At 50.2% G+C, this 26159-nt stretch overlaps 1 protein-coding gene across 3 annotated transcripts; it reads right to left on the reverse strand.

Annotated features, from left to right (window-relative positions):
- On the reverse strand, positions 1-26131 carry CRY2 (cryptochrome circadian regulator 2). 3 transcript variants are annotated; one of them, XM_054161489.1, is made up of 12 exons: positions 25896-26131; positions 22957-23065; positions 16967-17109; positions 8699-8883; positions 7298-7386; positions 6125-6265; positions 5356-5667; positions 4157-4308; positions 2767-2969; positions 1862-1951; positions 1204-1345; positions 1-679 (listed from the first exon to the last, which is right to left on the reverse strand). In XM_054161489.1, exons 1-11 carry the CDS (start codon positions 26090-26092, stop codon positions 1206-1208), a joined length of 1761 nt encoding a protein of 586 aa, XP_054017464.1. In that variant the 5' UTR covers positions 26093-26131; the 3' UTR covers positions 1-679; positions 1204-1205. The 3 variants fall into 3 exon arrangements, with proteins under 3 accessions (XP_054017464.1, XP_054017466.1, XP_054017465.1); XM_054161491.1 differs by lacking the exon at positions 16967-17109 and having other exon boundaries at positions 25896-26009; XM_054161490.1 differs by lacking the exon at positions 1-679 and having other exon boundaries at positions 1316-1427.
- Between the last annotated feature and the right edge of the window lie 28 nt (positions 26132-26159).

Here is a 26159-nt window from a genome sequence, read left to right on the forward strand (position 1 = left end):
GCAGCAGTGATTCTTCTGCAGGGAAACTTTCAAGTGCCTTTTGAGTGTCCAGTTTGTATCTCTCTGTTCTTGTGCTGCAGTTCTCCTTTATTTTGTTTCCATCCCTCATAAGTACCTCCTCACTCAGAAAGCATTTACATCCTGTCAGCCTAGCTTAAGGAACGAAATGCTGAGACTTTCCTCTTCTCCTGTAGGATGGGTACTCCATGTCTGACGTTGTAGCAGCTTCCTTCTCAACCCTCACTACGATTTGAAGCAACCAGCACACCTCACTGCCTAGCACTAGTCGTGAGAAAGAACCTTTGCTGTTTCTGAGATGTGCAGATGCTGCTCCCTACATCGTTGCATCAAATCAACCTGCACTGAGCCACTGTCAGAAAGGAGAGGTACACCTGGGAGTGAACAAGTTGGTAGAAGGCTCTTGCCCCCTTGAATGTGGGCAGATTTGGGGCATGGCTGAGAAGAAACATCTTTGGCTCTCCAGCGACCAGAAAGCCAAACGTCCCCAGCACAAGTGTGCAGTGCCCCCTTGTGGCAGCTACTGGAATTACACATTTAGATGAGAGCCCAGATTTGCTGGTGCGGATCACGGTTCCAGTCCCTCTGCGGCAGCAGTCCCTCCTCCTTTGGTCACCTCCTCAGCACTCTCACTCTTCACTTGCAAGGTGCTTGTCACTAGCTGTAGGAGAAAGCAAGAGAGAGAATGTGCCTTGACCACCCCCTCGTACGGAAAGGTGGCAGCAGATGCGACCAGCTCCTTCCCTCCCGAGACCTGGAGCACTTCAGGCAAACCACTGGACCTGCTTGCTCCCCTCCCTGAGCCTGTACCCTCACCACACCGGCCAGCCTGGCCTCTGTGGAAGGAGAAGCAGCCTCACTGCAGCAAACCCATGAACAACCACGCTCTGGGGTTGCTCTGTTGGTTGGGCTTGGTGTTTCCAACCTGAATGATTCTGTGATTCTATCAACCAGGTACTGCTCTCTGCTGGACAACCGAGTTAACAGCTTGCCAAGCAAAAGCAGTGACCAGAGGGCAGACCACTGCCAAGTTAATGCCAAGTTACAGCTATGGAATTACAGCTTGGAGCCACCTCCACCAGCAAGTCCATTTTGCTCATTAAAATACAGGGAGAGAGTCAGACAGAGCTCTGCCAGCTGCCAAAACAAGGCTGCTTAAGGCAGAGCACAGCAGGGAGTACTCACAGTCATAGACTCTTGCCAGGCAGCTCTGCAGCAGGGAGCTCTGTCACCTTGGCACGTTTGTACAGCTCCTCTGTGCACAGCTCCTCCGCTCCTTCGTGCTTGCGCTTCGGAGACGCCTGCTCTGCTTGTGACAGCCTCAGCGCTGTAGGGGAAGAGGAGATGCTGCAACCTTGCTCCCTTCTTTAGAGCTCAGCAGCACACCCTCAGCTTAACCTGCTACAGAGCTGGGAGAAGGAAGAACATGCAGTGCAGGAGCACAGGGGGATGTCGCCACAGCCTCCTCGAAAACTTCAGAGAAAACTCTGTTAGAAGTGGAGTAATTAAGTCTTCCAGAAAACCCACAAAAGCACCCTCTGGCAAGAGGGCAGCTTAGTGACACCTGATTGGCCCTGCAGTGATCTGCACTTCTCCCTGAAGTGGCTGCCTCTGATCCCATGCAGGCCATAAAAACTCACTTTACCGAACTCCTATTTTTCAGCCCCTTTAGGGATGAAGGCTCACTGGGGACTGCTGAAGAAAGCCTAAAGGAAGGAGAATGGGATCTCTCTTTTTCTAGCTACACATCCTCCTCTTATTAGAAAAGGGAGTTAAAAAAGAAAAGAAAGCCTCTAAGTTGACATGAAATTATGTCAGAAGCACACAAACTGCTCCAGCTCACCTGTACTGGTGCTGCAGCCCTGCCCTGAAGCTGAGTCTGTGACTGGGCCACTGAGATCTTCCACACATGAAGGGACTGATGCCAGTAAGCCTAGAGAAAAGCAAGAAGATCATGGTTAAGAAACAAAACCCACCAGAGTGGGAGCAGCCTTTCACATGGCTGTGATCATGTTAGTGATCACTAACCAGCAGATCCATGTCCCAAAGGATGAGTCCACAGCTGCCCTCACCAGTGCTGGACACAGACACTGTGATCCAGCAGAGTATTTGGGATGCCCTGCCTGTTTTTTTTCCCCCAAAGGGAAGAATGGACCATTAGTGGCATGTGGATGGGGTTATGCCACCACCAGCTCTCACAACTAACCAAACTGAGCCTGGAGAAGAGGAGGCCTTATTACTGTCTACAACTACCTGATGGGTGGCTGTAGCCAGGTGGGGGTTGGTCTCTTCTCCCAGGCAAGCAGCACCAGAACAAGAGAACACAGTCTCAAGCTGCACCAGGAGAGGTTTAGGCTTGATCTTAGAAAGAAGTTCTTCACAGGAAGAGTAATTGCCCATTGGAATGGGCTACCCAGGGAGGTGGTGGGGTCAAGGTCCCTGGAGGTGTTTAAGGAAAGCCTGGACGAGGCACTCAGTGCCATGGTCTGGTTGATTAGACAGGGTTGGGTGATCGGTTGGACTTGATGATCATGGAGGGCTCTTCCAACCTGGTTGATTCTGTGATTCTAAACTTGACCCTTAGCTGTCCAAGAGCTCAATGGAAACCAACTGAGCAGCTTTAGCAGGGACCTACCCTTGTGGAAGGTGTGGCCACAGAGAAGTGCTACCTGTGTGAAACCATGGCCCCTTCCCCTGCCACTCTGCCCCCTGGCGAAGGCAGCGCCTTCTGCGGCCGTGGGTACTTACAGAGCCCCCGGTAGCGCGACAGCTGCTGGTAGATCTGCTTCATGCGCTCGATGTTCAGGCGGCTGGTCTCCGCGTGGTTCACCATGGGCTTGGGGTAGTCCACCCCAATGATGCACTTGGCTGCCTTCTGCACAGACTCTGGGGCGTTCCATGGCTCGTAGATATAGCGTGAGGGGAAACCCTTCAGTTTGGGCAGATACCTCCTGCAGCACAAGCAAAGAAAGAGGCTCAAACACCGCTCTGAATCGCTGAAGCATTTTGCTGAGGAAAGACCTCTAAGGTCATCGAGTCCAAACATCGACCTAACACCACCATGGCCATTAAACCACGTCCCAGGTGTCATGCCTGCATGTTTCTTGAACACCTCTAGGGACTGTGACTCCACCACCTCCCTGGGCAGCTTGTTCCAATGCCTGACCACTCCTGTGGGAAAGAAATTTCTCTTGACATCCAACCTGAACCTCCCCTGACACAGTTTCAGGCCATTGTCTCTTGTCTTATCACGAGATACTACAGAGAAGAGACCAACCCCCCACCTCACTGTAACCTCCTTTCAGGTAGTTATAGAGAGCAATAAGGTCTCCCTTCTGCCTCCTCTTCTGCAGACTGAACAACCCCAGTTCCTTCAGCTGTTCCTCCTGAGACCTGCTCTCTGGACTCTTCATGAGCTTTGTTGCCCTTCTCTGGACACACTCCAGCACCTCAATGTCCTCCTTGTAGTGAGGGGCCCAAAACTGAACACAGTATTTCAGGTGTGGCCTCACCAGTGCTGAGCACAGGGGCACAATCACTTCCCTACTCCTGCTGGCCACACTATTCCTGATACAGGCCAGGATGCTGTCGGCCTTCTTGGCCACCTGAGCACACTGCTGGCTCACGTTCAGACAGCTGTCAACCAACACTCCCAGGTCCCTTTCCAACTTTCCAGCCACTCTGCCCCAAAGCTGTAGTGTTGCATGAGGTTGTTGTGACCCAAATGCAATACCCAGCACTTGGCTTAAAGTGCAGCAATGCAGCAATCACAATGCACAGGAAGCATCCTGCTACTGAATGACTTAGGCTCACAGGTCGAGCAGGACATAAGCTTCAGTCCTTACATCACACAGGCCTGGAGTGATAGGATGAAGGGCAATGGTTTGAAATTAGACAAGAGTAGATTTAGATTGGATGTTAGAAACAAATTCTTTACTGTGAGGGCAGTGGAACACTGGAAGAGGTTGCCCAGGAAGGCAGTTGAGGCCCCATCCCTGGGGATACTCAATGTCAGGCTTGCTGGAGCTAGCTCAGGGGCAACCTGATGTAATGATGTCCCTGCTTACTGCAGGGAGGGTTGGACCAGGTGACCTTTGGGGGTCCCTTCCAACCCAAGCCAGTCTATGATTTTACTTACTTAACGTAGTCCCCGCTGGGGTCTGTGCGGCGCCCGAAGCCCACGGGGCAGTAACAGTGGAAGAACTGCTGGAAGAAGGCACTGCAGGAGAGCCACATCCAGCTGCCTGCATTGACACTGAAATCTGCATCCAGCAACAGCTCGTCAAATACCTGCAGCAATTGGAGGAGAAGGCAGTGAGAGCTTCCCCAGGTGGGACTTTGGGGCAGGAGGACCCAAGGTGCTATTCCAAATGACAGGCACTGAGCTGCAAGAAATGCTCCTAGGAGCTAGAGCAGCAGCAAAGCAGCAATCTGCCAGCTGAAGCCAGCTGGCTGGTCAATAGATCTCACTTCCTGGTGCTTTCACATAGGGAGGCACAGGCTGCTCATACTGATAAGTGCTGCCTTATCTCTCATGCAGCTACACACTAAATCACTGCCTAGTGCCGCAGCAAGCCTTGGCTATTGATCCTAACCTGGGAGGCATAACAAGTGCAAAGCACCAACCATGGGAAGCAGGCAGATGCTGCAGAGAAGAACAAGCACCAAAGCAAGAAGGATGAACCTCTCTGAAGGTCCCAGAGCACACTGAGAGGCAGACAGGGCTCAGCAGCAGCTCGTTCACACCTGTGCACAGACCCTGTGCTCTCAGCATCTGACCCTGTGACGCGCTTTCAGCTACGCTCTGCTTTGTCACAGCTCTGTCACAAGATGCCAATGCCCCACTTTTTGCATAGGGCAGTGTGTACACTGGATAGCTTCAAGCTGTTTGTCCCTTCAGGTGGCCCAAGAGGAGGGGCTTTTACCTCTTTCCTTGAGATTCTAGACTCAGATTTCACAGTCATGGAGCGTTCCCTGACCGGCACGGTGACGGATTATACAACGAGGAAAAAGCACCAGTTATGAAGTGACATTGAACTTGCAAAGAGAACAGATGGACTGAGAAAACTTCTACCAAAAAGAATTATAAATCAAGCAGACCCCAAAACCCCAGTCCTCATTTACCAGTGGGTTCCACTAGCCTTTAGCTACGGTTACTGGAAACTCTTGGTATTGTCAGAGCCTTACACCAGGAGCCCGCGAGCAAATCCTCTCTTCCATGCAACTTTTACATGTAAAGCAAAAGCCATACCTGTGTGCCCATCCTTGCAGCGAGTGCCAGGGAGACTTTGTTTTCTCTTATGGCCTCCTGCAAGCCTCTGGAAATGCCAGACTCACCCTGACTCCTGACTCCCAGCTGATCCAGAGGTCGCCCCTGGTCAGGAAGCAGGCCACCGCATGCCTGGCCAGATGGTGGATCCACCCTTCCTGTCTCAGTTGGGTCATGATTGCATCTATCCAAGGGAAGCCTGTCTTGCCCTCTGCCCACTTGGCCAAGGCTTCAGGGTTCCTGTCCCAGGGGATCTGGATGCAGATGGGGTTCCCCTCCATCCGGTCAAACTTTGGGTTGTTTGTGGCTGCTGTGTAGAAAAACTCCCTCCACAGAAGCTGTCCATAGAGAGAGAGGGGAGGGGTGCTGTTCCGCTTCACCTGTGGAGGAGGGCAGAAGAGTATTCACAAGCAAGAGGGGACTGAGCTGCAGGCCACCCACCCCATGCCTCTACACACAGTTCCCATGATGGTTACCCACAGCTGCCAGAAAGGAGACCAATTCCAGATCATCCTTTACCAGAACCCCAGGTGGTGAAGTTAGTGTTCTAACTGTGACCACACAGAGAAGAGACTTGAACAGCCTGAAACTAAGAGGCAAAAGCTCTACACAGCTCATGACACAAGAGTCCAGGCTGATCAGCAGGCTTAAGGTCTGCTCCACTGCCCGCAGGAAAATCACTTCTCCTCACCCAAAAACCTCTTCTGCAGAAGAGCAACAAGCTCATCCTGATGGTCAGTAACTTTTGCAGCTCTTCTGGCACACTGCCTGGGAACCAGCACCACGCTCCCTGTGCTCAAACCCAGCCTGCTCCCCCAGCTGACCCTTTTGTCTTACCTTCTTATACAGCTCCCAGAGACGGTAGTAAAACAAGCGGCAGGACAGGCAGCCGAATCGCAGGTAAGGGCTGAGTCCTGTAGGGCTGGCCAGCAAGGAATTGGCATTCATCCTTGGTCTTTCATAATTTGCAACCCATGCCTAGACAGAGTCAGGAGAGATGAGCCAAAACTCCCTCCAGACTTGCTGGACACTGCTAACGGCATAGCTCTGTGCAGGTGGTGAGGCCTCTCAGGTATGACAGCAGAGTTTCTTCTATTCACTCCCAGCCATTGCTGGGAGGGATCTCAAGTGGGCAATTCCAACCCTCACACCCCCAGTTCAAGAAATGCAAAAACCTTTGCTGGAGGATTTACACATTTGGGCCAAGAGAAGGATTAAATTTGCTTTGCATGCAGGAGCTGATACCTCTGAGAGCTCCCACAGGCACATGCCAAGGTCGTTGTTTATGCCCAGGTATATCACGCACTGAACAAAGAATCTGGCGAAATCCAGCCCATTTTGTGGAGTACTACACTGACATTTTACTCCCCCTTCAGCACAAGAATTTATGCTTTGATTTCTACTACTTCACTGAGCCACCTAGCATTAAAAAAAAACCCACAAAGTGTTTAAAGTTGAGTCATGCCTCTGCAGCTGGGTTGCTTTCCATCGGCTTTGAAGCTGTTTGCCTTGCGCACTAGAATGAAGAACAAATGCCTCATAGGAAAAAATGTGGGTATTTCAGCAAGGGCCTCAAGGAATGCCAGGCAATGAGATAACATTAACATGCTGATATTGCAGGGGAAGGCATTTTTTTGTGGGCAGAGACTCACACCAATACCTCTGCTAAAGAGAAAACAAGATGGTGTGCAGCGTGCAGCAAGGCCCTGAGCAACTCACGGAAGAGTTCCCAAATCTGCACTCCTCTGAAGGAAAAGGAGGGGCAGAAACAAGGAAAAGAATCCTATATGCTTCAAACAGCTGCATAACTAATATACAGCTCTATTTCTTTGTGTCTGAGGAAGTCCAGGAGCTCCTGGCTCCAACACAACCCAAGATCAAATGACTCTTGCAGGAAGTGAAAGCTGCGACCGAGGCTGGGAAGAGCAAGGGAACAGAGCGATGGCCAATGCTTCATTTTTTGTTTGGAGCCACAGCCTGCAGGAATTGCCACTTCATTTTGGGTGTTACCTTTCTTTCCAAGTGCTTATCCAGCCGTGCCAAGGCTTCTGTCTCTCCACCTTGCCACACTGCAGGGGCAAGACCATCCGTAGGGAAGCCTAAGGGAAAGAACTTTGTAAGATACAAAGCCACCATGCCTAGACAAAGGGTGTAGATGGGATCAGGCATTAATAACAGCAAGACACTACTCACTACAGCTGCCTAACACGGCTTGTTTGCTGCTCTAACCCTTCTACAGCAGGAAAACCATGAGGAAAATAAGGAGAGCATGCTCCACATTGCACTACAAAGGCCTCTCCTGCAATGCTTCAGGCAGCTTTCTGGGGACTTTCCCCATTGCTCACCTGCCAGCACTCTCTCTGTGCTGTCAGCACTACCCACAGGGCTCTGCTCCAAAGAGCAGAGCAGCTGGCAAAGGAACATATGCTCCACGGCTCTACCTTATAAAATACCTTGCCATGGACACCAGCAGCTTGCTAGAAAGCCTGGCTGCTCCTGGTGAGGCTCCTATTCTGCTGAAAGCTGGCGCTGGGGAAAGCACTGGATTAGTTCTGAAGCACTGGTGCAAAGGGGGAAGCAATAATGTCATTCCCCTGCACTGCTCTGGGCTGGCAGAGGAGCCAGTGTAAGTTTGGAGGCAGTCTCACATTAGTCCAGACACTAAAGGAAGCACTCCCACCTAGGACTGCAACCCTTAGGATATTCCTGTTCTGAAGCCCCTTGCTATTACAAGGCTGCTGAAACTGTGCCTTAAGGTACAAGTGATACTTCTGTAAAGTTGGTTTGGAGCCTCCAGACACACACAGACAGTATTCTGCATTAATCCTTGGACTTAATTCCCTTGCACTTAAATTAATTTCCCTGATGCAGACCTTGCATTCCTCATGCCGCAACTCTCTTAATTACCCTCCCTCTCAAAGCAAAATACAGGGCCAAAAGGTGTAGTGGGATGAGTTAAGGAAGTTTCTGTAGTACCTTTTGACTTGATAAGCTCCCAAATTGGTGCTATTTTACAACAAAATGAAACGAGTTAAGCCTTGCACACAACAAGTTTACCTCTTCAGGTCTGTTACACAACATGCCAGAGACAGCAGCAGGAGGAAAGCAGCTGGCAAGATGACACTGATGCAGTAGTTACATGCTCAGTACAGCAAAGAACACAGGGAGAGATGCAGAGTGTTCCAGAGCAATGCTAAAGGGCATGCTGTGCATCAACAGTAATGCAAGGGACAGCAGTCTGCTTTCACAAGGTTCAGCACTGGCTGAAAACATGAAGCTCCTTCTATGGCTAGAGGCAGCCAGATCACATGAGAACACTGAATCCTCCCGGCACATGCCAGCCACCAGAAACAGTTTCACTAGACCCATTTCAGCTGGCAGTTAACCCTTGCCTTCACTCTTGACACATACCCAGCTCTTCCAGGGATGGGACACCATACACATCATCGTGGTTCTCCTGGATGTCCACTTTACACGTCTCCATCTGTTGGCTTATTACAGTGCTCACTGGCTTCTTCGGGAGCTCCATACGGCTGATGATGGCCTGGAAGCGCTTGTAGGTGAGGGGTGGCTTGTGGCCATTCAGCTCAATTATTCTGGAGACAAAACAAGCCAGGTGAAACAGCACAGCCTGACTGCCACTGGAGAAAAGAACGTGACAGCCAAACTGCAGCCTGCTGTCTCTGCTCAGGATAACCTGTCACTTTGGATACAGCAAGTGATGCTGATCTAGCTTCCACTTCAGGTATCCCTCAAAGGGTTATTACAAAAAAAGCCCCCAAAATTCTCAAAACACACCACAAATCAAAACTAATTCATCTCCACAGGAAAACCAAGAAACAGCTCCAGATTAACCAGGCATAGCATCACATCTCCCTCCCAGAGGTCCTCATCAAGCCCCCATATGAACCCTCAATCTTTTTCCCCTTCTGTCTCTGCAAGACAGCAAATCCCAGACCTGCACCAGCTCCCCTGACACCCTGAGACACCCTAACCTGATTCTGAATCACAGAATCACCAAGGTTGGAAGAGGCCTCAAAGATCATCAAGTCCAACCTGTCACCACAGACCTCATGACTAAACCATGGCACCAAGTGCCACGTCCAGTCCCCTCTTGAACACCTCCAGGGATGGTGACTCCACCACCTCCCTGGGCAGCCCATTCCAAAGGCTAACAACTCTCTCTGTGAAGAACTTTCTCCTCACCTCGAGCCTAAACTTCACCTGATGCAGCTTGAGACTGTGTCCTCTTGTTCTGGTGCTGGTTGCTTGAGAGAAGAGACCAACCCCCACCTGGCTACAACCACCCTTTACGTAGTTGTAGACAGCAATAAGGTCTCCCCTGAGCCTCCTCTTCTCCAGGCTAAACAACCCCAGCTCCCTCAGCCTCTCCTCTCCTCTTCTGACCTTATTTCCTCCCCTGACACAAAAAAAATCCCAGCCTCTGCAGTGGAGGAGGGTCGCTATCTCACATGAGACAAATCCCCATTTGTATCATTCCTTTCTCCCGTGATTAGAGGAATCCCAATCCTTCCCCATGCCATAGGGTCTTCAAGGAGGCCTGTATCATGCTATTCACCGGTGCCAGATCGTGCTACAGACAAGGCAGCCATAGTTCCCCATTGCCCTACTCTACTACGCATCCACAGCCTGCCAGGGCCATTCAGTCTTATTTTTCCGGGTGCCGAGAGCTTAAAGGAGCCTCCTGGGCATGGTAAACTTTCCCAGGGAGAAAGGTGCCTGCCGGCATGGAGAATGAGGAGTTAACAGCCTAGCGACAGCACCCGGATCGCCGGCATTACATAAAGCTAAGGCAGCCCAGCGGCCTTCCCCACCCCTCAGTCAACAGCTTATGCAAGGGGCCGGGCTATCAGCCGAGCGTTCCAGCGGCCGCCATGTGCCTTGCCTTCCCCCGGAGCCGCACGTGTAGCGAGGCGGAGCGACACGACCGCCGGCCCGGCGCGGCCTCACGTGTGCTCCGCGCTGCCCCGGGCACGCCGTGCGCCCCGGGCACGCTGTCCGCCCCGGCCGGCAACGGCGCGCTGCCCCGGGCACGCTGTCCGCCCCGGCCGGCAACGGCGCGCTGCCCCGGGCACGCCGTGCGCCCCGGCCGGCAACGGCGCGGCGGCCCCGGGCGGCTGCTACCCGGCGGCGCGGCTGCAACCCGGCAGCGCGGCTGCTGAGGCTCTGAAGGTGAAGCCGCCTGCACTTGCCGCTGGTTGTGCCCGTCGGGCCCAAAGGGCAGTAACGGGAGCGCACGGCGGGCAGCGGGGCCGGCCACAGAGCGCAGGGCACCGCACGTATTCAGTGCCACCCCTCCACGCTGGTGCCCTGAGGGGACCCGGTGCCTTGCAGGCAGTACGCCTGCCCTCCCACCCAGCATCTCCTCTGCTTTCAGGCACCGCTTTCGGCCAGCTGCCTCCGTGCACCCCCCCAGAGCGGGCAGAGATCACTACCTCTTATGAATACTGCTCAGTATAATCTTATCTGCGTTCTGCTTTGAGCACTGGGGCCCCCAAAACAGCCTGACCAGAGATGCTCAGAAAGCCAGCAGCGCCGCTGGAGCTAAAGCCAGGCAGTCTCTGCTAACAGCAGTCTAGAGGGGACCACAGTTTCCAGAGCCGTCCTGAGCTTGGCAGAGAAAACGTGAGGAGGCTGCACCGTGTTCACCCCGAGGCGCTTGGGCTGGGGGCAGGGAAGCCGCTTCCTGAACACTGCCGGGGTTTTTTTCAGCCCTCTTCCATAGCGCTGCTGAGGCTGCAGCTCTGAGACCCACACCATTAAACCCCAGCCCAGATCTTCTGTAACCAGAAAGCACCTGGAGCAAATCGCTGCGACTTGCAAGTGGATGCCAGGCATTTGACATCCTCAAGAACATGACTAGGAGTGAAGTTACCTAGTGCAGCTCTACACAGACAGTTGTGGGATCTGGGACACAACTCTTTAATAAAGAGACAGGAGCAGGACAAGCTGCACATTTCACGGCACCTGACACTGGCATTATGCAATAATAAGATGTGATCCTTTCACAATATCACCACAAAAAGGAGTATCATGTACTGGGCATTGTACAACACTGGATATTGTACCACATGCACTGGGTACTGTTCAGCCTTCTGTACAAAGATGTGTATAGAATGTCCCTCAAGCAGAAGTCCCTTCCTTCCTTCCTCCTAATGTCCTTCCAACTCAGGCAGTAGACTCTCACAGCACTTTCCCCAGGAGGTCCTTCCCCAGGATTGAACACTCCCATTTCATCCCCCCTCCCTCAGCACAACCCAAGACTCTCCTAATTTTCCTGAAGCAGAACAGAGAGAAGTAGAATCCCTGTCATACAACATCCAGCCTTTTACTGGTGCTGGTGAGCACACAGGAAAACGGCTGTGCTGTCAGACCAGCGATATACTGCCCAGCACCAGCTGACAGAAGTACCTTGATGGCAGAAGTTCTGAGGGTCTTTTTGCACGTTAGTCAGTACAGTCAGTCACACTTTACCTCAAGAAAGCAGGCAACCAAAACGTGAAGGCAGCTCTGGAGCTGCTATCAGGTATCCTACAGTCAGAGTGCCTGCAGGCTTCAGATGCACACCCTTACAGGTGTCAGCTTCTGACTCACATCTCCACAGCAGTGCCCCAGCGGGACGGCTACCGGGCTAGGGAAAGCTGCTTGCCTCAAAAACCTGACATCTCAGCTTGCTTGCAAATGGTGGCCTGGTTCTGGCAAGGGACTGAATGTGCTCCCCCCTGCTTCCTTGTGTGAGGAAGAGCTGGCTGCCAGCACTCTGCAAGCAGGCTGCTCAGCAACGCACCCCACCACCAATTCACACAGACCAGTGAGTTACTTGCCAGCTTATGCAATTGCTCTGATCTGAATCCTCCCTTGAGAGAACTCGTGTTGGGCTACGTGTACATAAGACAAGGCACACTTCTACAGATTCAAAGAGGAGGGGGAGAGACAGGTAAAAGATCTTCCACACAACAGACTCTGGACAAGCAATTTGACTTCTGCATGAGCAGATGAAAGATAAAGTGACTTGATGGCAGATGAAAGGTGAAGAAGTGACTTGATGACAGGCTAAGTATCAGCACAGGGGAAAACAACCAAACACTTGATACCAGAGCACCATGCAAATCAGATAAGGGTAATAAGATCTGGCAGGCAGAAGTCTGACTTAACCTTCTTAGATGGAAATAAACCACTTTTCTGGCATAGTGTAATGGTGAAGTGCAGCAAGGCATGGCATGCTTCCCCAGTGCGTGGTTCCTTTAAGTTACTGTGTGCTCCCACTGAAACACATTTAATTATCATTTCAGCCTTAGGCTAGGATATCTGAGGTAAAGCTGCTCCTGATGCATGCTCCAAACATACAAGCTCACCATGTTCTTTCCTCCTGCATAATGTAGACCTGCCTTTGATTATGGAAACCACAATGCTGACCATCAGCAAACAGACTACAGAGGATTTAGATCCTAAGGAGGAGAAAACAGGCAGATCCGGAGAAGGGACAAAACAACTTGTCAGCTGGAAGTTGTCAGACAGCATAATTGTCAAGTAAAGGCTTTGAGCAGGCTAAGCTGATACCCAAGAGATTACCTTTCCTACAATCTGAACATTGCTAATCTTAACTGGGAGCTCCTTGACTTTCTCAGGAGTATTTTTCAGCACTGAGGTTGACTTTCTAAAGCCCTCTCCTTGTTTTGGGAGAGGGGAGGCAAAAGATGCTCTGATAATCACAGGGCTATGCTGGCAGTGCCAACAAGGAGCATATTGTAATCCTCCTTATGGGTGAAACTGGTCACATTCACAAGTTAACTGAACAGGCTCTTTGCAAATGTTTAAAGGGAGCTAGTGGAGGTGGTACCAGGAACACACTGAAGGGGACAAGAGGATTGCTGGAATAATTAAAGTAAAAGTGGAAGATCAGTCTAAATTGTTTGAAACCAAGCCTGACAATCTTGCCAGAAACTTGATTAAAGAAAGATGAGAAGTAGGATGCTACCACCAGGTTACTAATTATGTAGGGAAAAAAAAGCCCACAGAGTGAGCAGAGGGACAACACATACCACGAGTTAAAAGGCTGGCTAACAGGACTGGAGGGAAATACACTGAGAGAGGCTTCCAGGAGAAAACACAGTATTAGAACTGTATTACCACCTGCTGAGAAATCTCAGAGATGCCAAGAACCAGGAAATGTCAGAGTAACTGGAGCCTTCAGCTGCCTCCACACAGACTGGGTAGCTGTCACACCCTGCTGCTTGCCAAAACCCAATTTTCTAGCTGCCATAAATGACTGCTCCACGGAATAATTAATCAAGAGCCCACAAAGGAAAAGCAGCTCAGGATTTGGTCTTAGGCAGTGCCGAGTTACAGCTGAAAATGTTATCACTTGCCTGCCCTGTGACTTCAGCACATACCAGTTTAACATCCTTCCAGGACCAGAAATGCTTTACAGTATCACCAAGGTTGGAAGAGACCTCAAGGATCATCGAGTCCAACCTGTCACCACAGAGCTCATGACTAGACCATGGCACCAAGTGCCACATCCAATCCCCTCTTGAACACCTCCAGGGATGGTGACTCCACCACCTCCCTGGGCAGCACATTCCAATGGCTAACAACTCTCTCAGTGAAGAATGTTCTCCTCACCTCCAGCCTAAACTTCCCCTGGTGCAGCTTGGGATGGTGTTCTGGTGCTGGTTGCCTGAGAGAAGAGACCAACCCCTTCCTGGCTACAACCTCCCTTCAGGGAGTTGGAGAGAGCAATGAGGTCACCCCTGAGCCTCCTCTTCTCCAGGCTAAACAACCCCAGCTCCCTCAGCCTCTCCTCACAGGGCTGTGCTCAAGGCCTCTCCCCAGCCTTGTTGCTCTTCTCTGGACACATTCAAGTGTCTCAATGTCCTTCCTAAACTGAGGGGCCCAGAACTGGACACAGTACTCACGGTGTGGCCTAACCAATGCAGAGTCCAGGGGCACAATGACTTCCCTGCTCCTGCTGGCCACACTATTCCTAATGCAGGCCAGGATGCCATTGGCCTTCTTGGCCACCTGGGCACACTGCTGGCTCATGAATAAAAATAAGGATTCATGCTAGGCAAAAAGAACAATCTGAGACACAAGACCCTGACAGGCAACTCAGAAATGATGTGAAGATTAGGTTGGGGAGAAAAAAAGCAATTCAAGCACTGCACATAAACCATCAAAAAAAAGATTTCAGAAGGATCACAAGAGTCAAAACAATTAAGGAGCAGTAAAGATAACAGAAGGCAAAATCCTTCAGAAAAATGGAAGCCAAATGAAGATACACCCCCCCCCCCCAAACTTTGGCAGGTTAAACTGCAAACCACAAAAGCAGCCTCCTTGCACCTCCCAACCCAAATCAAACATTGTGAAATCTTAAATTAAAAAAAAATAAAAAAGATATATATAAAAAAGTGTTGGGTAGTATGAAAGGATAAAAATAAATCTCCTCACAGACATTCCAGGATATTTAGAGGGCCAAAGAGGTGATCAAGTCACTAAAAAAACACCCAACCAACCAGACTGTAACAGCACAGCAACACCCCCCCCCCTGCATTTATCTTTATACAAATGCATTCACTGTGGAGGTATCTGGACAGGGCACAGCTCTGAATCTTTGTAAAGAAATCTATCCTTGGATGTCACAGACTGGAAGGTCAGGAAGAAATGCCATAAAACACAGCTATGCTTGAACAGCAACAGCTTGGCAGGACCAGCAAGCATTCACGCAGGAGTTCTAAAGGACATCAAGGAACACCCAAACTAATGGCTGCTGCACGTAATGCTTGCCTCAAAACCATCTGCATACTGTTGAGGGGGAAAAGGCAAATAGTACTCCAGATGTAAAAAGCCTTTCAAGAGCATGAGAGGGATGGCAGAATAGAGTCTGGTACGTGCCTTACACAGACAGACAGAAAACAGGAATGGAATCAGTGCATGCCGGAGCATATGCAACATGCTGCAGGGTTAATTTGGCCTTGCTAAAGAGAAGTTGAGCCTCAAACTCTATTAGTGACATTTGAGCCTGGGGCAGGGGAGATTCATTTGATGTACTCTACCTGGATTTCAGAATCCATCTGACTGAAAATTTTTAAAGAAACCATGACAAACCGGGATACAGGGAAAGGACCCTGCAGACAGAAAAATCTGTGGAGATGCAGGACTGAGCAGGAATCCATTTTTCCTGAGGTAGGAGAGATCCTACACAGAGCTGAGCTAGGGCTTGTGCTGCTAAAAATTATTCATAAAATATCTGAGAAGGGGAGGGGGGGCGAAAAAAAGAGAACATGATGATTAAGTTCACTGACGCAGTAAGCTATCTTGGATCACTAAAGATGAAAGGCAACTTTACAATTTCCCTACACACCACAAGGCCAGCTGACAAAAATATCAAATGAAATGCAGTGTTGGTCATGTTGTTTCTCTGTATGCATGGCTATGCAGTCTTCTACTTATACAGTAGCAGCCTCTTGAAGAGCTATGACCATTCTGGAAGGAAGCCCTGAGACACCGGTTTAGAAAAAGCAAAAAGAATGCCAGTGACTGTTAGGAGGAGACAGGAAACAGCACAGCACTACAAATATCCACCTTGCTCCTACATTTTGAACACTAGCTACAGTCTTCACCACTGCTCTCCATCTCCAGAATTACCCAGAAGCATAAAGAAGGATGACAAAAAGAGATAGGGAACAGATTCCACCTGAAAACTGATGCAAACTAGGCTTCTTCACCTTGGAGGAGACAAAGATGACACAAGGAAGGATGTGAGAGGGGCACCAACAGTGAAGAGGTGAGGATGTAAGAAGCAGTCACAGTCTCTTCTAATGTAGAAATCAGAAAGCAGTATCTGCTCACCAGACAAAGTTCAAGCAGAATCCCCTTCACTCCAGAAACAAACATTTCCACGCAGCACGTGCTAACTGCAAAGCTCCCTCTCACAGCAAATTATGGATGCCAAAGATTTATAGGAGGAAATCCACATTCAGCATTACTGGCACAAGTCAACCAAACTAAAAAGGCAGCAAGCAACTTTTAAGAATAGCACTGAAACGTGGATGAAAGTCAAGCAAGCACACCTTAAGAGTCTTAGCTGAAAGACTTGTCTCCACTGTTTAAGGAGATCATATATGTATTTGGAGATCATACATAAATGAACTCAACATAAAAGCAAGGCTCCCCCATAGCAAACACACAACAAAGACAAAGCATTAAGTTAGCCCCAGTCTACCTGTTCTACTTCTTCCAGCTGTCCTGGGACATCCATCAATTAAAAGCCCTGTCTTCATAACCTGTTCGAGATAACAGCTCAACCACCTTTATTACAACGAGGCAAAGAAAGCAGTCCATGCAGTGAGGACATGCTCAAGGAGAGCAATCAATAGGACACAGCTGAGTAACTTAGATGACTGTCAAGTAGAGGGTTTAATAAGCTTGAGGCAGCCCCTTTCTTTCTGTACATCCACGTCACTGTTGGCACTGTGACGCTCTCTGATCAAAAATGTGACCACGCAGAGTAATCCTCTTGACACCTTCCAGGCTCAGATGGGATCACAGCAATCAACATACAGTGAACAGCGTCACAGGCCAGACTGAAGTCCTCCCAGACAGGACAATAATCCCAGCCTAGCCCAGGCAGCACCTCTGCCCTTGCTCTCCCCGTACCTGTCCAGGTCATAGAGGGTGTGGGAGTTCTCTATCACCACCTCCACACCAGCCTCCTTGGCCAGTTTGACGATAGCTGCATCTCTCTCCTTACCGAAGGGCTCCGAGTCGTATTCGAAGGTGAGACGAGTGACTCCCCATTCCTGCAAGAAACACAACACACACAGAGCTGTCAAACAGAAGGCTTTCTAACCAGCACCATTATGAACCCAGGTTTCTGAATTCCCAGCAGTGCTAAGCCCTGGAAGCTAAGAGAGGGTTCCTGTGAGGAACAGCAGGTTGGAGCCGAGATAACCCAACCCAAGATATCAGCTCTAGCAAACACCACATCTTGATGCAAATACCAAATGTCAGGTTTCAAACACAAGAGAAGAGATTTGAGTTCTTCTCTATTGATGTCCTTAGGTTACAGCTCAGCCCCCAAGGCTAACATTACCTTGTTTTGTTGCACATGCTGGCCAAATGTAACCCTGCCATCCTGTGCCAGCTTTTCAGAGAACTCCTTCAACACAAGTTCTGCTCGAAATTCTCTATTTTTGCATCAAGACTATCATGAAGTAAAACTAACACACTCTCCACTTTTCCCAGTATCTCTTTAAAGCCATCCCATAATAGAGAACCTATGTCCAACCCAAGCAGGAAGGAAATGCAGCACAAAGGATGGCAACAGAGTGAACCCTTCTGGTCAGCACAGCAGAGTGTGATACTGCAAGGCAGATTTAAATTAAAGGCCCTGCTTTTGAGGAGTTATTTTACCCTACTACAGCCATGCACCTATTCTAGATCTTCACACCTTTAATAGACCCTCCACAGATTACATGCAATAGGCCTTATAAAATAGCATTCAGCCTCTTCCAGGCTTTTCCTGAGCACAGTTTGCTCTCAGACTATGGCCTAGTTTTCCTCAGGAAACGAATCTTATAAGAAGAGGTTTAATGGTTTCCACAGCGACCCTCCTGAGACATCCATCAAGCAGAGCAGCAGCCCACAGATTTGTTTAGCAAACACTTTAGTCAAACACTGCCAGAAACCTATGAAGACACTTAAAAACTCCCTCACACAACCAAGATATGAACCACATTCTCCAAGTAAGAGAGCCTGAGTCACCTCTATATACAGAGGACTGTCTTTCACCTCAGCAACAGTAATGAAGGTCAAAGAACTGATGCAATTAGTTTGCTAAAGGCCATTAAAACATAGTGGGGGAAGGGAATTCAGAAGCAGAAAACTCCTGTACAAGTCCCTTTGTTTTCTAAGCTTTCAGATTTTACCCTAAAATTAATATTGGAAAGGAGAGAGAATTGAAGCAGTTATGTACCACTGAATGTGCATCTCTGAGTGGTCCTCCACCCCTTTTTCAAACTAGAATAGAATAGAATAAACCAGATTGGAAGAGACCTTCAAGATCATCTCATCCAACCCCTCAACCACCTAACCACCACCTAAACAACTAACCCATGGCACCAAGCACCCCATCAAGTCTCCTCCTGAACACCTCCAATGATGGTGACTCCACCACCTCCCAGGGCAGCCCATTGTAATGGGCAATCACTCTCTCTGTATAGAACTTCTTCCTCACATCCAACCTAAACCTCCCCTGGCGCAGCCTGAGACTGTGTCCTCTTGTTCTGGTGCTGGCTGCCTGGGAGAAGAGACCATCATCTGTCTGTCTACAACCTCCCTTCAGGTAGCTGTAGAGAGCAATAAGGTCACCCCTGAGACTCCTTCTCTCCAGGCTAAGCAACCCCAGCTCCCTCAGCCTCTCCTCACAGGGCTGTGTTCCAAACCCCTCACCAACTTTGTTGCCCTTCTCTGGACACATTCCAGCAAGTCAACCTCCTTCCTAAACTGAGGGGCCCAGAACTGGACACAGGACTCAAGGTGTGGCCTAACCAGTGCAGTGTACAGGGGCAGAATGAGCTCCCTGCTCCTGCTGGCCACACTGTTCCTGATGCAGGCCAGGATGCCATTGGCCCTCTTGGCCGCCTGGGCACACTGCAGGCTCATGTTCAGCCTACCATCGACCAGTACCCCCAGGTCCCACTCTGCCTGGCTGCTCTCCAGCCACTCTGACCCCAGCCTGTAGCACTGCATAGGTTTGCTGTGGCCAATATGCAGAACCTGGCACTTGGATGTGTTCAATCTCGTGCCCTTGGACTCTGCCCATCTGTCCAGCCTGTCGAGGTCCCTCTGCAGAGCCTCTCTACCCTCCAGCAGATCAACTCCTGCCCCCAGCTTGGTGTTGTCAGCAAATTTACTGATGATGGACTCAATGCCCTCATCCAGATCATCAATAAAGATGTTAAAGAGCACAAGAACACGACAGCATCCACAACTCAGAGCAGGGGTCAGACAGACATGTTCCAGTCCTGCTCCTATGTGATTTAGGATGAGGCTCTGGCCAGCCTGATCTACTGTGGGGTGTCCCTGCCCATGGTAGGGGGGTTGGAACTAGATGATCCTCGTGGTCCCTTCCAACCCTGACTGACACCATGATAAACTTTTATTTCTTTTATAAGGCAGTTATCAGCTGGAAGTCTTGGAGAAGGTGGCTTTGGTCTTGAAGAAACATGTCTTGAAATGAAAGAATGGAATAAAACCCCCAGAGATTTTAATAAGAGTATTAAACTTCTAAATCAGGCATTTCCTAAAGTTTTAAGAAGCCAAACACTCCATGTGCTACAGCAGCACAGGGGAAGCAGAGTATAACCAACCACAAAACAGATGACTAACTTGTCTCTTAGCATCTAACCTACAGCAAAGAAAAACCCTAGGGGTTAAAAAACAACCCACCCCAAAGGGATTGTGAACAAATGACACACTTTTCTTTGATTGAAGAGGTAAAATTACAGATGTTTGTCCAGAGTAAGGGAGGCAAAAACCTCGGCTAAAGGTTCACACAGAGCTAACAAGCACACTTCTTTCTCAGGGTGCTCATGCATTAATAGTGTCTTTGCTCAGCTACTGGAAGCAAGAACAGAAATTCCATTAGGTCTGAGCATGGCATTACCACATCTGATATAACTCTGCTCTCCACAACAGCTGAGAGCAAGGCATGTGCTGCTGCTAACGCACTGCTCAGTGCAGCAGCTCCAGAGGAACCCGAGTTCCCATGAAAGCCACACATTTACCATGTGACAGCATAAATCCCCATAGATATTCTTCTCAGCTCTGCTACAGCACATCTAAGACATTCATCAACTCACCTGGCCAGGCAAAAAAGCAGGTCTGGCCGATTCCAGAACCAGCTCTTCAAACCTCAGACTCTGCCAACTACTTCTTGTTCTTTGAGCAAAGTGAGCGTTTTTCTCCTACAAAGTTTTAATTGGCCTGTGAACACCTTGAACTAAAATAAGAAGGGCATGAACTAGCCACAACTTATTTGCAGATCAAAAGATAAAAATAACCCAGACTCTGAAAAGGCTAAAAGCAGCACATAGTTTGTGTCACGTGTTAAGGTAACAGAAGCCAAAATAACCATCAGTGTCCTGTCTGACCTGCACAGTTCAATTCCCCTCCCCAGTACTCCTTCAGCAAACACTCCTCAGAACCATTTACAGCAGGAGGGGATAGAGTCAAGCTTACCTCTCCTTCCCAGCACCTTTGGGGACACTAGTTCTGTTGACCATATGTAAGGTACCATCCACCTGACAAAACTTCTTCACCATGAGAGTGGTGAAGCCCTGGAATGGGTTGTCTAGGGAGGTGGTTGGGGTGCCGTCCCTGGAGGTGTTTAAGACCAGGCTGGACGAGGCTCTGGCCAGCCTGATCTAGTGTGGGGTGTCCCTGCCCATGGCAGGGGGGTTGGAACTAGATGATCCTTGTGGTCCCTTCCAACCCTGACTGATACTATGAAACCAACTTGTAAGGCTACTGTGACCTGTATTTTCTTTCCTTTAGCTTTGTCACTCCAGCAAGCACACTACTAAAAAGCTTCAAAGACAAAAGGAAATGCAATCTTAGAGCAGGACAGAGAAGAATGATACTGCTTGAGGAACCCTGATATTCAAGGAGATGCTCTTGCCAGCTCTGTCTCTCTCACAGTCTGCAGCACTGGCATGTCAGTGTGGAAAAGTATCCCACTAATCCATCATCGATCACCGAGGTCACTGCCTGTTCCACCATCCTAAATAGTACATCAGCAGGAAGCTTGGACCCAAGCTGTATTCTGCTGCTGGGCTAGCTGAACTGCAGCCTTCAGCAGAAGAAAAGGAAGGTCAGCTAACATAAAAGCTTCTGAATTTTGAAGTTTTAACACAAAGCCCTGTTTGCCATGCAGATAGAGATTAATATGCTTTTTCCAGAGGACTGGAAAGGTGGACAGACATAGCAGTCTTTACTTTCCAAGTAAAAGCTGCAGGAAGAAAAAGCCCAGTAGGGAAGAAGCTCTCAAATATAGAGGACTCAGTGTATTCCAGTGCAGCCCTGTAAGATGTGACTCAAGAGAAACAAAGGCAAAGACCACCCTCCAAAAAGAGAAGCTCAATCACCTTGGTATTAGGTTACACCCTACTACTGAATTTCTTTCCAAGTTTGAGTTCTGGCTCCCAAACTGTCCCTTAGAGGTAGCAGGTTGTTAGTTGTAATTAAAGAGGAGAGTTAGTTATTGTGAAGGATGGCCACGGGCTCAGGTCCAGCCAACATGGATTTAGGAAGGGCAGGTCCTGCCTCTCCAACCTGATCTCCTTCTATAATCAGGTGACCCGTCTGTTGAATGTGGGGCAGGCTGTGGATGTGGTCTACCTGGACTTCAGCAAGGCCTTTGACACTGTCCCCCACACCAAACTGCTGGCTAAGCTGTCAGCTCGTGGCTTGGACAGCAACACTCTGTGCTGGGTTAGGAACTGGCTGGAGGGCCGAGCCCAGAGAGTGGTGGTGAATGGTGCCACAGCCAGCTGGCAGCCAGGCACCAGTGGCGTGCCCCAGGGATCAGTGCTGGGCCCCATGCTCTTTAACATCTTCATTGATGATCTGGATGAGGGGATTGAGTCAGTCATCAGCAAATTTGCAGATGACACCAAGTTGGGAGCAGATGTTGGTCAGTTAGAGGGTAAAAGGGCTCTGCAGAGGGACCTCGACTGACTGGACAGATGGGCAGAGTCCAACAGGATGACATTCAACAAATCCAAGTGCCAGGTGCTGCACTTTGGCTGCAACAACCCCATGCAGAGCTACAGGCTGGGGTCAGAGTGGCTGGAGAGCGGCCAAACAGAGAGGGACCTGGGGATGCTGATTGACAGCTGCCTAAACATGAGCCAGCAGTGTGCCCAGGTGGCCAAGAAGGCCAATGGCATCCTGGCCTGCATTAGGAATAGTGTGGCCAGCAGGAGCAGGGAAGTCATTGTGCCTCTGTACTCTGCATTGGTTAGGCCACACCTTGAGTACTGTGTCCAGTTCTGGGCCCCTCAGTTTAGGAAGGACATCGAGGCACTTGAACGTGTCCAGAGAAGGGCAACAAGGCTGGGGAGAGGCCTTGAGCACAGCCCTGTGAGGAGAGGCTGAGGGAGCTGGGGTTGTTTAGCCTGGAGAAGAGGAGGCTCAGGGAAGACCTCATTGCTCTCTACAACTACCTGAAAGGTGGTTGTAGCCAGGTGGGGGTTGGTCTCTTCTCCCAGGCAACCAGCACCAGAACAAGAGGACACAGTCTCAAGCTGTGCTAGGGGAAGTTTAGGCTGGAGGTGAGGAGAAAGTTCTTCACAGAGAGAGTTGTTAGCCTTTGGAATGTGCTGCCCAGGGAGGTGGTAGAGTCACCATCCCTGGAGGTGTTCAAGAGGGGATTGGATGTGGCACTTGGAGCCATGGTCTAGTCATGAGGTCTGTGGTGACAGGTTGGACTTGATGATCTTTGAGGTCTCTTCCAACCTTAGTGATACTGTGATTAAAGAGAAGTCGAGGAGACCTCTGCCTAGCAAACCAGTAGTGAGTGAGAACAAGGACAGCAGCAGGGAATCAGTTTTTCTACACTAGGCTCCAGAAGATTATTCTCTTACTTTAAAGAGTCTTGGGAAGACATCTGTTGGCTGCCCTCGCACGACAAACAAGCGAGAGTTGAGTTTCCTTAGGCTGTTGTCCAGATCTTCCAGCGACTGGAGCAGGAATCTGCAGAGAAGAAACAGCAGCAGTTAGTGTCAGTCAGTCCAGCTGCAGCTAAAAGACAAACAGGGAGAATTTACATAGAACTCCAGCAACCCTGCATCACCAAATCAAACTGAAAGACAGGACAAGAAACAGAAAACAAGAGTTCATAGTCATGCCTGATCTGTCTACCAACTGCTGAGACTGCAACACCAGGCAGCTTCCAGCTATTCATGTGCATGGCTGCTTGTCCACATCCAAGGTTTCCAGGATATTCTTCTTCCTGCAACCTCTCAGATCTGGTAGGATTTCCCTGCCAGCTGTTCTCTCCAGATTACTACTTGGAGGAAAGCATAAACCTTCTAATTCCCTACAGTATATTCTTTCATGGGTTCTGAGGCAGGAGGGATTTAGCATGTGAAGTAGAAAGATGCTACTCCAAGGAAAGTAATGAATTACTACAAGAACCATGCAAGTTTTACAGTTCTGGCTACACACAGGCAATGTGACAGCAAAGGATTGTACACTCCCAGCTCATCAGCAGCACAAGACTGAGCACCCAGTTCTCCCAAGGCAAGAATTATCTGTACTCAGGAGAGCTGCAAACAGAACTGCAATTTATCTTCCACCATGAAGACACAAAGATGAGAGCATGCCAGGACATTTGCTTATTCTCTCTCACCCCAGAGCTGTAAAAAAAGCATGTAAGTGCTTTTTGTGTTTAATGGAGTGTCTTACTAATTACCCACTACGCTATAAAGCGTATCATCTTTGCTTTCCACGCATGCATGTCACCCCATCCACACTGTAACCCCACCTCCTCCTCTCTAGCTCTGCAGAAGGCACCAGCCTTAAAACTTTAATCTCTGTGGCAGCACATGGCACTGCCAGCAACCTTACAAGCCTTTGTGAGTGAACTTGCCAGGCTTCGCCTCGCCCTCCCTCCTGTGTGCCCACAGCAGCGTGACCTGCGAGACATGAGTATCTGCATCAGTTCCCTTAAGGCCACACACAGACTGTGACAGCTGAGCTGCCAGTGCCCTGCAAAGTGGTGGTAACTCCTCTCTCCCCAGCTGCACTGCTCACAAGCTCTGATAAAGCTCCCTCTGTGCTTTCTGAAGGAGAAAGGGACACCAGGTTTGTGGAAGGAAAGGCCCAACAGTAGAGTACAGAAGACCCAGAACCAGATCTGGGTAATCTAAGCAGACCACTCTCCTGCCCCCAGCCCGCTTTTCATCCATGAAACAGGAATATCAGCTTTGCAAAGAGTGACAAAAAATAAACAAAGGTTAGTCCTATGTGGCTCACATATGCTGTGGAATTAACTGATAATGGGATTTTCAGCATGATACACTCCTGAGAGCCAGGGAAAACACAAACTTTTGCTTTTGGAGCACAGAACTCTGAATAAAAGTAACTCCATGGGGGGGTTGGGGGGGAGGAATACTAGCAAAACAAAGCCAAGATTCCTCATGGGAACTAAGGGAGCTCTGGTAAATAGAAGCAACTTGCTAATACATTTTTGCCTACCAGCCAGCAGAGCTAATCTCTGACATCTGCAGCAGGAACACACCTCCAGGAAAATACTGGTTTTTCAAATTTCACTGGCTCATATATTCCATGACTACCACATAAATAAAACCACCACCTACTTCCCTCTCTCCATCATGTTGGTGGAAACAAACAAGGATTAAATGGATCAGGAATTAATCTTTTGGGGGCACTGCTTTGGTTCTTCCAAATGAGGACAGTTAGCAACAACAGCTGCACGTGAAAGGCATTTCAGTCTGCTGCTGCTGCTGCCTGTAGGAAGTCTGGTCTGTGGAAGGATCACTTCAGGCTAGGAAGATACTGAGCTGCAGCAGAATCCCCACACGTTTCTGCAATTTGAACAGCGTGGTCATTTCCTCACATTCACAATTTTTAAGCCATCCTCTGAGGGAGGTTCTAGAAATGCTTAGGAATCACCCACGCTATCCCCGAGATGAAGCTGAGGCACGCAGCTGAGGCAATCCTTCACAACTACAGGTCCTTAACACGGAGCCACGTGACATTTCAAAGAGCACTTAAAGGATTTTTAGCTAGTGGCTGTCCTATGCACTCCCCGTGATGGGGTGGTGCGAGGGCAGAGGAAGAGCCGTTCCGCAGGGGAGTCTCACAGAAGGGAATCCCTACCTGGATTGGGTTTCCAAACGTTGAGGCAGCTGAGACGTGACACAATAAGGTTATGTAATGTTAGTAGCTACTGGTACATAAGGTCTCGCTCTCTGTACAGACATGACTCATGTCATGTATTTTTCCCTTTGCAGATAGTGGAAAAAGCCCAAACAGCTTCATCTCCAGCTTCCTAGCAGCAGCCAAGGTGTATCCCTATGGCAATTTGAGGGATGGGAGGTAGGCACATGCCCAGGCGCACTCCGCAGCCAAAGGGCAGCGGGAAGGCGTGGTGCAGTCCCGCGGATCCGAGCGTTCTTGGCGCTGTTCTAAGTGCCGGGGGAAGCTAAACGTCCAGCGGCTGCTGCCCTCGCACGTCCGCCCTGCTTACGAGGAGACAGCCTAATGACATTACATAAAGTTGAAGACACCCTCCCACACGGTCGGGCAGCACCGCTGTGAAGCCCGTGGCGAGGCCGAGTGCGCGGAGCGGACCGGCGCAGCGATACGTGGACCGGGCCGGACCCGCAGCGCGTGCGGCTCCCGCCGCCGCGGCCTGCCCGCGCCGAAGGGCGCTCCGGTTGCTGCGGGAGCCCTCCCCGCTGCCGGGCCCGCCGGCCCTACCCACATCCGGCACCTCCCGACCCCCCAAAGGCCCACCGGCGGCCTGAGGGCCCGGCGCCCCCTCAGCCCAACTCACCGCCAGCGGTTGATGCCCACGGCGGAGGAAGCGGCGAACCAGGGATCCAGGATGTAGATGCAACGGAGGGACGCGGCGTCCCGCAGCGCTTCCTGCAGCGCCGGGTTGTCGTGGAGGCGCAGGCCACGGCGGAACCAATGCACCGAGCGGCAGAGCGCCGGGCCTGGAGCCCCGGGGCCCGCGGCGGCCGCCGCCATCGCCGCCGCCAACTGCAGCCGCGGCCCCCGCGCCCGCCCCACCCCGCCGCGGTGACTGGCGGACGCC

This window comes from Dryobates pubescens, chromosome 5, assembly GCF_014839835.1.
Source record: "Dryobates pubescens isolate bDryPub1 chromosome 5, bDryPub1.pri, whole genome shotgun sequence".
Lineage (NCBI taxonomy): Eukaryota > Metazoa > Chordata > Aves > Piciformes > Picidae > Dryobates > Dryobates pubescens.

Coding starts and splice junctions, on each gene's coding strand:
- CRY2 (XM_054161489.1), bottom strand. CDS start 26,092: ATGGCGGCGGCCGCCGCGGGCCCCGGGGCTCCAGGCCCGGCGCTCTGC. Junction 23,066..25,895: donor GTGGGCATCAACCGCTGGCG/GTGAGTTGGGCT, acceptor TCTTCTCTGCAG/ATTCCTGCTCCAGTCGCTGG. Junction 1,346..1,861: donor GGGCTGCAGCACCAGTACAG/GTGAGCTGGAGC, acceptor CTTCCCCTACAG/CGCTGAGGCTGTCACAAGCA.